At 41.9% G+C, this 13,976-nt stretch overlaps 1 protein-coding gene across 2 annotated transcripts in view; it reads left to right on the top strand.

The window, feature by feature from the left end:
- Positions 1–1,228: 1,228 nt before the first annotated feature.
- The window catches only part of LOC115129580 (SEC14 domain and spectrin repeat-containing protein 1-like), a 69,112-nt gene continuing 56,364 nt past the window's right edge, over positions 1,229–13,976 (top strand). For both annotated transcript variants that reach the window (XM_029660108.2, XM_029660116.2), the window contains exons 1-3: positions 1,229–1,496; positions 3,734–3,786; positions 3,939–4,016. In XM_029660108.2, the coding sequence (XP_029515968.2) occupies positions 3,962–4,016 (55 nt within the window). In that variant the 5' untranslated portion in view covers positions 1,229–1,496; positions 3,734–3,786; positions 3,939–3,961. The remainder of the gene's footprint in view (positions 1,497–3,733; positions 3,787–3,938; positions 4,017–13,976) is intronic.

The raw sequence follows: 13,976 nt of genomic DNA on the forward strand, positions 1-13,976 counted from the left end.
TGGGATGCTCTGGATCAACGTATTCAACAGAGTGTTCCAGTTCCCGCCAATATCTAGAAACTTTGCACAGCCATTGAAAATGATTGGGACAACATTCCACAGGCCATAATCAACAGCCTGATCAACTCTATGCGAAGGAGATGTGTTGCACTGCATGAGGCAAATGGTGGTCTGCTTTTTTTTTTAAAGGTATCTGTGACCAACAGATGCACATCTGTATTCCAGTCATGTGAAATCCATAGATTAGGGCCTAATTAATTAATGGACTGATTTCCTTATATGAACTGTAACTCAGTAAAATCTTTGAAATTGTTGCATGCTGCTTTTATATTTTTGTTCAGTGCAATATTTAAAGCACTAATGCAGTTTTATGTAAATGAGCTAATTCGGGTCAGAATGACAGTCAACATGTTGTATGCTGCGTCATATAAAACATGCCTGCCCTGAATCAGAACTGCTCAATTCATGCATGTGAGCAGGGAACATTTGATCACAGCTTTGAATAGAAAGGCAGAGACATCTAGTGGTTCTTCAGAGACACAATAATCCTAAATACGTTGCACACCTCATTACTATAGAAAACACATATTAAACATGTCATGCATTTAAATTAAGGGACCATATACAAAGTATATTGTTGGAAATGAGTTTGATTGTTGACTTGGGAGGAAATTTTCAAAACATAAATGTTCAGCATTTATCAGAGAACATACTTATTTGTGTTTCTTATCTTCATCAGTTGCATCTAAATAACAAATACACAAATACACATGAATGAACACATTAATAATAATGATTATAATAGTGACTATAATTACCTTGCCTACTGTTTATTACAGCTGTATAAACTATCCACAAACGTATAAGCCTAGTTAACAGTTTATAAACTATTTATAGACCCTTTTACGGTAGCGTTACCTAGCCTACTGTCTCTAAAATAATAATAAAATGTTTATAAACATGTTATAACGTTTATAAAGCTTTATAAAACATATCATATAAAATGTTTATGTAATCTTCACCTTTTTAAACAATAAAATGTTTTGCCCTCACTGTCATTATATATGATAATAAAAAGTAATGTTTTATAAATAATACATTTGACAGTTTCCATATTTTTCATTTGAATGGAAAACGGCTCATTGAATCCGTTTCTACCGGGCAGAGAGAACACTAAGTATTGTCCGTTTGGGAGTGGCCTCTGTAGTAAAAGTCCAGCCCCCTGAAAACAAACCATATTTCAATAGCAAATCCAGTGTCGATATGGCTGAGTTGTAACTTTTGAGGATACCATTTTTATAACGGCGTCTAAAGCCTTGAAAGACGTGATCACATAGATGTTATCGCGTAGGCTAACCGTCCAAAAAATCTGTGGAACTCGGTCAGATAAACATTGCGATTTTTCACTAGAAACAGCTGCCTACTGCTGCACCTCCTACAAACTACATTGATTCAACATCGTATAACGGTACACACTTCGTCCTGTTTCGTCTGAGGTAAGAATGAAATCGTCCCTTCGGTCGTTACAATGCAACATTATCAAGGATTATAATGGGAACGCGGTTAGAGCGGGATTCAATGTCATTGTGTCTGCAATAGCCTACTCTAATGCAACAGTGTTGTATTGCTTCTGTTGGTTGTGTCGCCACTAGCCAGTTGTTGGGGGAAAACCTCGTGCTACCGCCACAGTTATACAAACGCTGCTTCTTATTCAGCACGGGTGAGCAAATGTGTAGCTATATCATCATACATTTCATACATCATGAAGAGGGTCTTACATGATAGAATGTACGAAACGAGCTCGAGCGATGAACAGGCCATGGAGGTGGGTCCTTCGATTTCAGGGCTTTTGTCTCGTGGCTATAGCTGTGTGCCTGGCTATAAAACCATTCTACAATGATCTGCCAACAGATAAGGATAGCCTAATATCGAAACTTGCAATTGAACCTAAATGTAAGAAAGTGTATGTCTGTTTATTCTCAACCATGCCTATTATTGCCTACCCTCATAAACGCCCCTTTCATACCTAGCCAATGCGTCGTGGCCATTGGTAATGTCATTGAAAATGTCATCATTATCGAATTACTGAAGCCAACCTTTGAAAGCAAGGACAACTATTATCAATGCTCTGGTAGCAGTCTAATATTCAAATTGACAATATTATGCCTTTTATCAAAATAAGTAGCATTGTTATTGTCATCAATTACAGCCTCCACATATGAGTAACTATTTATTCTAGGAGTATGAGAATATGAGTGAAATTATCCAATGGCTATTTACCAGTGGTGGAAAAAGTACTCAATTGTCATACTTAGTAAGGATACCTTAATAGAAATGGACTCAAGTGAAAGTGACAGTCAACCAGTAAAAAACTACTTGAGTAAAAGTCTAAAAGTATTTGGTTTTAAATCTACTTAAGTATCAAAAGTAAATGGAATTGCTAAAAATGAATTAAAAAAGTAAAAGTATAAATAATTTCAAATTCCTTATATTATGCAAATCAGACTACACATTTTTCACATTTCATTTTTTTTTTAATGAAGGGATAACCAGGGGCACACTGCAACACCCAGATATAATTGACAAACAAAGCATTTGTGTTTAGTGAGTCCGCCAGACCAGAGGCAGTAGGGATGACCAGGTATGCTCTCTTGATAAGTGTGTGAATTGGACCACCTGTCAACATGTAATGAGTACTTTTGGGTGTCGGGGAAAATGTATGGATTAAAAAGTAGATTATTTTCTTTAGGAATGTAGTGAAGTAAAAGTTGCCAAACATATAAACAGTAAAAAGAAGTACTGATACCCCAAAAAACTACTTAAGTAGTACTTTAAAGTATTTTTATTTAAATACTTTACACCACTGCTAATTACAGTAGCCTCTGGCAGTCAACACACTTTACACATCATGCACATATTTGATCTAGATATAATAGCTCAAAGACACTAACTTTACAGGAAAAAAAGCAAACCCAACTTTCTCTAATAATATATGACACAAGGACAAGGTTATTTCATTATTAATGGTTATAGTGGTTTGATAACTGTAGTCTGGATGAACCCAAAATTACACAATGCTACATGTAAGTTAGAGAGAAGAAGGTACAGTAAAACAGGTCTTCATCCCAAATGGTACCCTATTCCCTATGTAGTGCACTACTTTTGACCAGGGCCCATGACCAGGCCATTTGGCATGTAATCTATGATAATATGCCAGTGGGTGGCTCAGTACTGTGCAGTAAGTCAGAGTTTGCTGCATTTCAATCTACTAATGGCTTTCAAATGTTTCCCGACACTGATTTGGCCAGCAACCATGTAAATCTATCATTCTGCAGTCTTTGGGATAAAAACAGACTTGACTGAAAGGATATGATGATGTACTGCAGTGGTTTGAGTATCATTCAGTTCAGTTAAGACAAGACATGTTAATGATAACAGCCCAGATGGGTAATCCTCCCACCGCTTGTTTGGCAGAATCATGTAAGTTTATTAGTGTATTTGAAGCTAATGGAATACAATAGAACAGAACAGTTACACTTCCTTCTTCATACATCATAACTTGATACTGTAGCCTACCTAAGTGCCTGGAGATTGTTTTGTTCTTACAAAGTAATAAGGTATGTCTTGATTCCACGTTCGGGGATGATTCGTTTGTCAACATGATTGTCAATATTGAGCTAGTTGCTACTTATCTATAGTGTTGACTTTTCTTATCTCTTTGTCCTCATTACAGAACATGTGCCCAGAAGGAAAAGTTTGAAGGAGGTACCTGTGATTTCCAGGAAGGTAAAGCATCTAGGCTTTTCATTGTATCATTTGGCGTTTCATTGACAAAGTGATCACAGTTGTAAATGCTATGTTGTATGTGTGCGCGTGTGTGAGTGATCATGTCATTATCATGTCACCTGCTTTGCTATACCTACATCTTTACTTTTCAGACTGAAGGGTGGAACTTGCCAGGATGGATGCCACCAACATACTGCCCATTCTGAAGAAACGCCTAGCCTTCTTGTCAGGTAATAACATGCTCCAATCAGTCAAAAATGTTTGCGGTGAGAGTGAGCATTATCAAATAAATAAAAGGCAGGCAGAGTTGACAAAAAAAGACACTTCAAGATATGCAGGCTCATATAAATCCCAGGATTGTCAAGCTTTATGTGTACCACACATCTAACTCTCACTTTCATCAATTTGTTTAATCATCATAGTTGTACAAGGGCACAACCATTTGCATTTGCAGTGGTATTGATGGGTCCTCCTCCCTCTCAAGCCTCTGAAGGGAGTGTAGTGTAGTGCAGTAGTTCTTGGTCTAGGAGTGTAGTAGCTGGTCCTTGGTGGTCTGATAAATACCCCTCTCTACTCTTGCTGCTGGCAGGCAGTGTGTTGTGATGAAGGTGAATGATAATGGCCTGTTGTTCTGCCCTGCCTGCTGCTGCCCGAATTAGGTTTCTCATCATGTTGATGACTCTGATTTGAAGGTCACAGCATCAGGACTGCATCAGAGAGGGACTCTCCAGAGATGCTGAGTGTTCAGAATACTGTTGAAGGTCTCACTGACTTACCAGGCGCTAGATACAAAACGAAGGCTTGTGGCATTAGAATAGAATATATCTTTATTCTACTTGTGATACTGAAAGTATAATGAAAGCTAATAGTTCAGTTCACAAATATTGACAATATAGAATGTGTTTTGATGGTAATAGCTGTTATTATCTTGTTTGCTACTAAGATAACAATGTCTTGGATTGAGCTGCTGTACGTTATATACTTCACACTGATTTTTTTAGCGAGTAAATGGGGTTTCTCTTGAGATTGAGTTTCTAATTTTGGCAAAAATAATAGTTTAGACATAAATGTTTGAATACTTCAACATTTGCCAGTGAGTGTTAAATTAAGACTTCTGCTAGTTTAAAATTGTTTTGTTGTTATTTCCAGACTGGAAAAGGTCTCAAACAGACGCATAATTGTTTCAGGAAAATCACAACACTCAATCACGTGGTTTCCTGTGTTTAGAGTCTTACACACATAAAAGAAAAACAATGAACAGAGCTGCTGCTTTTCATTCAGGGAAATGTTGTGACAAGGTTACTGCCTGACTCACTCTGGCTTGACAGAAGACTAACTTTGATGAGGAGTTGCTTTTACTTCTCTAGTCATCAAGTGTACGTACATGACTATACCGCTGACTGGCTTGATAGAAGACTAACTTTGACAAAGAGCTATTGCTTTTATGTCACTGACTCATAGTGGACACTAAACTAACTTTGATGAGAACAAGAGTTATTGCTTTTACCATTTTAGCCTTGACATGTGGCACTAGTCAGTCTGTTGGTTCATCCCCCTCATAATTATACAGATATGTTATGAGAAATGAAAGCGTTTTATGAGCCTTTTTGTTAGTTTTGGTGTTCGGCAGGATGTTTTTTGGCTGTTCGCGCTCACACAGTTTTTCTTGAGGCATGTCATAGTTCGGTAGCTGTAGGGGTGGGAACTATGGACTACTTCCGGCACCGACAGAGATGGCCGCCTCGCTTCGCGTTCCTAGGAAACTATGCAGTTTATTTTTTATTTTTTACGTGTTATTTCTTACATTAGTACCCCAGGTCATCTTAGGTTTCATTACATACAGTCGAGAAGAACTACTGAATATAAGATCAGCGTCAACTCACCATCAGTACGACCAAGAATATGACTTTCGCAAAGCGGATCCTGTGTTCTGCCTTTCAACCAGGACAACGGAATGGATCCCAGCCGGCGACCCAAAAAAACGACTCCGTAAAAGAGGGAAACGAGGCGGTCTTCTGGTCAGACTCCGGAGACGGGCACATCGTGCATCACTCCCTAGCATTCTTCTCGCCAATGTCCAGTCTCTTGACAACAAGGTTGATGAAATCCGAGCAAGGGTAGCATTCCAGAGGGACATCAGAGACTGTAACGTTCTTTGCTTCACGGAAACATGGCTCACTGGAGAGACGCTATCGGAGGCGGTGCAGCCAGCGGGTTTCTCCACGCATCGCGCCGACAGAAACAAACAACTTTCTGGTAAGAAGAGGGGCGGGGGCGTATGCCTTATGGCTAACGAGACGTGGTATGATCACAGAAACATACAGGAACTCAAATCCTTCTGTTCACCTGATTTAGAATTCCTCACAATCAAATGTAAACCGCATTATCTACCAAGAGAATTCTCTTCGATTATAATCACAGCCGTATATATTCCCCCCCAAGCAGACACATCGATGGCTCTGAACAAACTTTATTTCACTCTTTGCAAACTGGAATCCATACATCCTGAGGCTGCATTCATTGTAGCTGGGGATTTTAACAAGGCTAATCTGAAAACAAGACTCCCTAAATTGTATCAGCATATCGACTGCGCAACCAGGGCTGGCAAAACCTTGGATTATTGTTACTCTAACTTCCGCGACGCATATAAGGCCCTGCCCCGCCCTCCTTTCGGAAAAGCTGACCACGACGCCTGCAACGAAAACATGCGGACTCTCCTTCACTGCAGCCGAGGTGAGTAAAACATTAAAACGTGTTAACCCTCGCAAGGCTGCAGGCCCAGACGGCATCCCCAGCCGCGCCCTCAGAGCATGCGCAGACCAGCTGGCCGGTGTGTTTACGGACATATTCAATCAATCCCTATACCAGTCTGCTGTTCCCACATGCTTCAAGAGGGCCACCATTGTTCCTGTTCCCAAGAAAGCTAAGGTAACTGAGCTAAACGACTACCGCCCCGTAGCACTCACTTCCGTCATCATGAAGTGCTTTGAGAGACTAGTCAAGGACCATATCACCTCCACCCTACCTGACATCCTAGACCCACTCCAATTTGCTTACCGCCCAAATAGGTCCACAGACGATGCAATCTCAACCACACTGCACACTGCCCTAACCTATCTGGACAAGAGGAATACCTATGTGAGAATGCTGTTCATCGACTACAGCTCGGCATTTAACACCATAGTACCCTCCAAGCTCGTCATCAAGCTCGAGACCCTGGGTCTCGACCCCGCCCTGTGCAACTGGGTACTGGACTTCCTGACGGGCCGCCCCCAGGTGGTGAGCGTAGGCAACAACATCTCCACCCCGCTGATCCTCAACACTGGGGCCCCACAAGGGTGCGTTCTGAGCCCTCTCCTGTACTCCCTCTTCCCCCACGACTGCGTGGCCACGCACGCCTCCAACTCAATCATCAAGTTTGCGGACGACACAACAGTGGTAGGCTTGATTACCAACAACGACGAGACGGCCTACAGGGAGGAGGTGAGGGCCCTCGGAGTGTGGTGTCAGGAAAATAACCTCACACTCAACGTCAACTAAACTAAGGAGATGATTGTGGACTTCAGGAAACAGCAGAGGGAACACCCCCCTATCCACATCGATGGAACAGTAGTGGAGAGAGGGTAGTAAGTTTTAAGTTCCTCGGCATACACATCACAGACAAACTGAATTGGTCCACTCACACAGACAGCATCGTAAAGAAGGCGCAGCAGCGCCTCTTCAACCTCAGGAGGCTGAAGAAATTCGGCTTGTCACCAAAAGCACTCACAAACTTCTACAGATGCACAATCGAGAGCATCCTGGCGGGCTGTATCACCGCCTGGTACGGCAACTGCTCCGCCCACAACCGTAAGGCTCTCCAGAGGGTAGTAAGGTCTGCACAACGCATCACCGGGGGCAAACTACCTGCCCTCCAGGACACCTACACCACCCGATGTTACAGGAAGGCCATAAAGATCATCAAGGACAACAACCACCCGAGCCACTGCCTGTTCACCCCGCTATCATCCAGAAGGCGAGGTCAGTACAGGTGCATCAAAGCTGGGACCGAGAGACTGAAAAACAGCTTCTATCTCAAGGCCATCAGACTGTTAAACAGCAACCACTAACATTGAGTGGCCGCTGCCAACACACTGACTCAACGCCAGCCACCTTAATAATGGGAATTGATGGGAAATTATGTAAAATATATCACTAGCCACTTTAAACAATGCTACCTAATATAATGTTTACATACCCTACATTATTAATCTCATATGTATACATATATACTGTACTCTATATCATCTACTGCATCCTTATGTAATACATGTATCACTAGCCACTTTAACTATGCCACTTTGTTTACATACTCATCTCATATGTATATACTGTACTCAATACCATCTACTGTATCTTGCCTATGCTGCTCTGTACCATCAGTCATTCATATATCTTTATGTACATATTCTTTATCCCCTTACACTGTGTATAAGACAGTAGTTTTGGAATTGTTAGTTAGTTTACTTGTTGGTTATTACTGCATTGTCGGAATTAGAAGCACAAGCATTTCGCTACACTCGCATTAACATCTGCTAACCATGTGTATGTGACAAATAAAATTTGATTTGATTTTGATTTGATTCTTCAATTAAGTGTTTGCTGTCATTGAACGAGAGAGATTCGAGGGCTCAGCAGCAACGAGACCCGACTGTCTGCAGTGCACTACTAGTTTCCATGCACATTCTTTCACTTGAAAAGTACTACACCCAACATCTTAGCTAGATGTAAAATTGAGGGACCAAGCTATATGTAAAATTGAGGGTCTAAGACCTGCAAAAACGTCAAATTTATAACAGATTTCTAGATTTATGTTAGATTCATTTGTCACATATGTCGATTAGAACAGGTGTAGACCTCACAGTGAAATGCTTACTTACAAGCCCTTAACCAACAATGCAGTTTTAAGAAAAATACCTCAAATAAATTAAGAAATAAAAGTAACAAATAATTAAAGAGCAGCAGTAAAATAACAACAGCACGGCTATATACAGGGGGTACTGGTACAGAGTCAGTGTACAGAGTCAATGGGCACCGGTTAGTCAAGGTAATTGAGGTAGTATGTACATGTAGGTAGAGTTATAAAGTGACTATGCATAGATAATAACATAGAGTAGCAGCAGCGTTAAAAGGGGGGGGGGGGGGCAATGCAAATAGTCGGGTAGCCATTTGATTAGATGTCCAGGAGTCTTATGGCTTGGGGGTAGAAGCTGTTTAGAAGCCTCTTGTACCTAAATGTGGTGCTCAGGTACCGCTTGCCATGCGGTAGCAGAGAGAACAGTCTATGACTAGGGTGGCTGGAGTCTTTGACAATTTTTAGGGACTTCTTCTGACACTGCCTGGTATAGAGATCCTGGATGGTGATGTATTGGGCCGTACGCACTATCCTCTGTAGTGCCTTGCGGTCGGAGGCCGAGCAGTTGCCATACCAGGCAGTGAGATGCAACCCGTCAGGATGCTCTCAATGGTGCAGCTGTAGAACCTTTTGACGATCTGAGGACCCATGACAAATCTTTTCAGTCTCCTGAGAGGGAATAGGTTTTTGTTGTGCCCTCTTTATGACTGTCTTGGTGTGCTTGGACCATGTTAGTTTGTTGGTGATGTGGACGCTAAGGAACTTGAAGCTCTCAACCTGTTCCACTCTAGCCCCGTCGATGAGAATGAGGGCGTGCTCGGGCCTCCTTTTCCAAGAAGGACAAACAAATGTAATCAGTGTTTCCCATTTTGCCTCTCCAAAAAATATGATGAAAAAAAAACGATATACAGTACAGTGGCAAGAAAAAGTATGTGGAATTACCTGGATTTCTGCATAAATTGGTCATAACATGATTTGATCTGATCTTCATCTAAGTCACAACAATAGACAAACACAGTGTGCTTAAACTATTGAATACATCATTTAAACTTTCACAGTGTAGGTTGGAAAAAGTATTTGAACCCCTAGGCTAATGACTTCTCCAAAAGGAGTCAGCTAAACTGGAGTCCAATCAATGAGATGAGATTAGAGATGCCTTTCCCTATAAAAAAAACAGTCACAAAATTTGAGATTGCTATTCACAAGAAGCATTGCCTGATGTGAACTATGCCTCGAACAAAAAAATGAATTCCCAAGTTTATCAAGACATTTTGCAGGAGAATGTGTCCGCCAATTGAAGCTCATCAGAACTTGGGTGATGCAACAGGACAACAACCCAAAACACATATATAAATTTGCAACATAATTATTTCAACAGAAAAAAAATATGCCTTCTGGAGTGGCCCAGTCAGAGTCCTGACCTCAACCCGATTGCGATGCTGTGGAATGACCTCAAAAGAGTGGTTCACACCAGACATCCAAAGAATATTGCTGAACTGAAACAGTTTTGTAAAGAGGAATGGTCCAAAATTCCTCCTGACCGTTGTGCAGGTCTGATCTGCAACTACATACAACGTTTGGTTGAGGTTATTGCTGCCAAAGGAGGGTCAACCAGTTATTAAACCCAAGGGTTCACATACTTTTGCCACCCTGGACTGTGAATGTTGACATGGTGTGTTCAGTAAACGTATAATTGTTTGTGTGTTATTAGTTTAAGTAGACTGTGTTTGCAAATTGTTGTGACTTAGATGAAGGTCAGATCAAATGTTATGACCAATTTATGCAGAAATCCAGGTAATTCAAAAGGGTTCACATACTTTTTCTTGCCACTGTATATATATATAGTGCCTTGCGAAAGTATTCGGCCCCCTTGAACTTTGCGAGCTTTTGCCACATTTCAGGCTTCAAACATAAAGATATAAAACTGTATTTTTTTGTGAAGAATCAACAACAAGTGGGACACAATCATGAAGTGGAACAACATTTATTGGATATTTCAAACTTTTTTAACAAATCAAAAACTGAAAAATTGGGCGTGCAAAATTATTCAGCCCCCTTAAGTTAATACTTTGTAGCGCCGCCTTTTGCTGCGATTACAGCTGTAAGTCGCTTGGGGTATGTCTCTATCAGTTTTGCACATCGAGAGACTGACATTTTTTCCCATTCCTCCTTGCAAAACAGCTCGAGCTCAGTGAGGTTGGATGGAGAGCATTTGTGAACAGCAGTTTTCAGTTCTTTCCACAGATTCTCGATTGGATTCAGGTCTGGACTTTGACTTGGCCATTCTAACACCTGGATATGTTTATTTTTGAACCATTCCATTGTAGATTTTGCTTTATGTTTTGGATCATTGTCTTGTTGGAAGACAAATCTCCGTCCCAGTCTCAGGTCTTTTGCAGACTCCATCAGGTTTTCTTCCAGAATGGTCCTGTATTTGGCTCCATCCATCTTCCCATCAATTTTAACCATCTTCCCTGTCCCTGCTGAAGAAAAGCAGGCCCAAACCATGATGCTGCCACCACCATGTTTGACAGTGGGGATGGTGTGTTCAGGGTGATGCGCTGTGTTGCTTTTACGCCAAACATAACATTTACATTTAAGTCATTTAGCAGACGCTCTTATCCAGAGCGACTTACAAATTGGTGCTTTCACCTTATGACATCCAGTGGAACAGCCACTTTACAATAGTGCATCTAGGTCTTTTAAGGGGGGGGGGGGAGAAGGATTACTTTATCCTATCCTAGGTATTCCTTAAAGAGGTGGGGTTTCAGGTGTCTCCGGAAGGTGGTGATTGACTCCGCTGTCCTGGCGTCGTGAGGGAGTTTGTTCCACCATTGGGGGCCAGAGCAGCGAACAGTTTTGACTGGGCTGAGCGGGAACTGTACTTCCTCAGTGGTAGGGAGGCGAGCAGGCCAGAGGTGGATGAACGCAGTGCCCTTGTTTGGGTGTAGGGCCTGATCAGAGCCTGGAGGTAGTGAGGTGCCGTTCCCCTCACAGCTCCGTAGGCAAGCACCATGGTCTTGTAGCGGATGCGAGCTTCAACTGGAAGCCAGTGGAGAGAGCGGAGGAGCGGGGTGACGTGAGAGAACTTGGGAAGGTTGAACACCAGACGGGCTGCGGCGTTCTGGATGAGTTGTAGGGGTTTAATGGCACAGGCAGGGAGCCCAGCCAACAGCGAGTTGCAGTAATCCAGACGGGAGATGACAAGTGCCTGGATTAGGACCTGCGCCGCTTCCTGTGTGAGGCAGGGTCGTACTCTGCGGATGTTGTAGAGCATGAACCTACAGGAACGGGCCACCGCCTTGATGTTATTTGAGAACGACAGGGTGTTGTCCAGGATCACGCCAAGGTTCTTAGCGCTCTGGGACGAGGACACAATGGAGTTGTCAACCGTGATGGCGAGATCATGGAACGGGCAGTCCTTCCCCGGGAGGAAGAGCAGCTCCGTCTTGCCGAGGTTCAGCTTGAGGTGATGATCCGTCATCCACACTGATATGTCTGCCAAAAGCCATACTACGGTTTGCAACTGCACATGGGAACAAAGATACTTTTTGGAGAAATGTCCTCTGGTCTGATGAAACAAAAATAGAACTGTTTGGCCATAATGACCATTGTTATGGAGGAAAAAGGGGGAGGCTTGCAAGCCGAAGAACACCATCCCAACTGTGAAGCATGGGGGTGGCAGCATCATGTTGTGGGGATGCTTTGCTGCAGGAGGGACTGGTGCACTTCACAACATAGATGACGGCATGAGGGAGGAAAATGATGTGGATATATTGAAGTAACATCTCAAGACATCAGTCAGGAAGTTAAAGCTTGGTTGCAAATGGGTCTTTCAAATGGACAATGACCCCAAGCATACTTCCAAAGTTGTGGAAAAATGGCTTAAGGACAACAAAGTCAAGGTATCGGAGAGGACATCACAAAGCCCTGACCTCAATCCCATAGAAGATTTGTGGGCAGAACTGAAAAAGCGTGTACGAACAAGGAGGCCTACAAACCTGACTCAGTTACACCAGCTCTGTCAGGAGGAATGGGCCAAAATTCACCCAACTTATTGTGGGAAGCTTGTGGAAGGCTACCCAAAACGTTTGACCCAAGTTAAACATTTAAAGGCAATGCTACCAAATAAAATTGAGTGTATTTAAACTTTTGACCCACTGGGAATGTGACAAAATAAATAAAACCTGAAATAAATCATTTCACATTCTTAAAATAAAGTGATTATCCTAACTGACCTAAGACAGGGAATTTTTACTAGGACTTAATGTCTTAATTGTGAAAAACTGAGTTGAAATGCTTTTGGCTAAGGTGTATGTAAACTTCCGACTTAAACTACACACACACACCTGCATGTCAACAGGAAAGAGCTCTGACTTCATTCACACCAACATACCTTCACAAGTCTTCTTTTATCTGAGGTTAACCTTTGGAAGAAGACATAACATGTATACAATAACGTTTTGCATTGTTGCCAAAAAGTTCAATTTTGGTTTCATCTGACCAGAGCACCTTCTTCCACATGTTTGGTGTGTCTCCCAGGTGGCTTGTGGCAAACTTTAAACGACACTTTTTATGGATATCTTTAAGAAATGGCTTTCTTCTTGCCACTCTTCCATAAAGGCCAGATTTGTGCAATATACGACTGATTGTTGTCCTATGGACAGAGTCTCCCACCTCAGCTGTAGATCTCTGCAGTTCATCCAGAGTGATCATGGGCCTCTTGGCTGCATCTCTGATCAGTCTTCTCCTTGTATGAGCTGAAAGTTTAGAGGGACGGCCAGGTCTTGGTAGATTTGCAGTGGTCTAATACTCCTTCCATTTCAATATTATCGCTTGCACAGTGCTCCTTGGGATGTTTAAAGCTTGGGAAATCTTTTTGTATCCAAATCCGGCTTTAAACTTCTTCACAACAGTATCTCGGACCTGCCTGGTGTGTCCTTGTTCTTCATGATGCTCTCTGCGCTTTTAACGGACCTCTGAGACTATCACAGTGCAGGTGCATTTATACGGAGACTTGATTACACACAGGTGGATTGCATTTATCATCATTAGTCATTTAGGTCAACATTGGATCATTCAGAGATCCTCACTGAACTTTTGGAGAGAATACTTTCGCAAGGCACTGTATATAGATACAGTATATATATACAGTACCAGTCAAAGGTTTGGACACACCTACTCATTCCAGGGTTTTCTTTATTTTTTACTATTTTCATTGTAGAATAATTGTGAAGACATCGAAACTATGAAATAACACATATGGAATAATCTAGTAAGCAATAAAGTGTTAAAC

The sequence above is a fragment of the Oncorhynchus nerka genome, linkage group LG1 (assembly GCF_034236695.1).
Source record: "Oncorhynchus nerka isolate Pitt River linkage group LG1, Oner_Uvic_2.0, whole genome shotgun sequence".
Lineage (NCBI taxonomy): Eukaryota > Metazoa > Chordata > Actinopteri > Salmoniformes > Salmonidae > Oncorhynchus > Oncorhynchus nerka.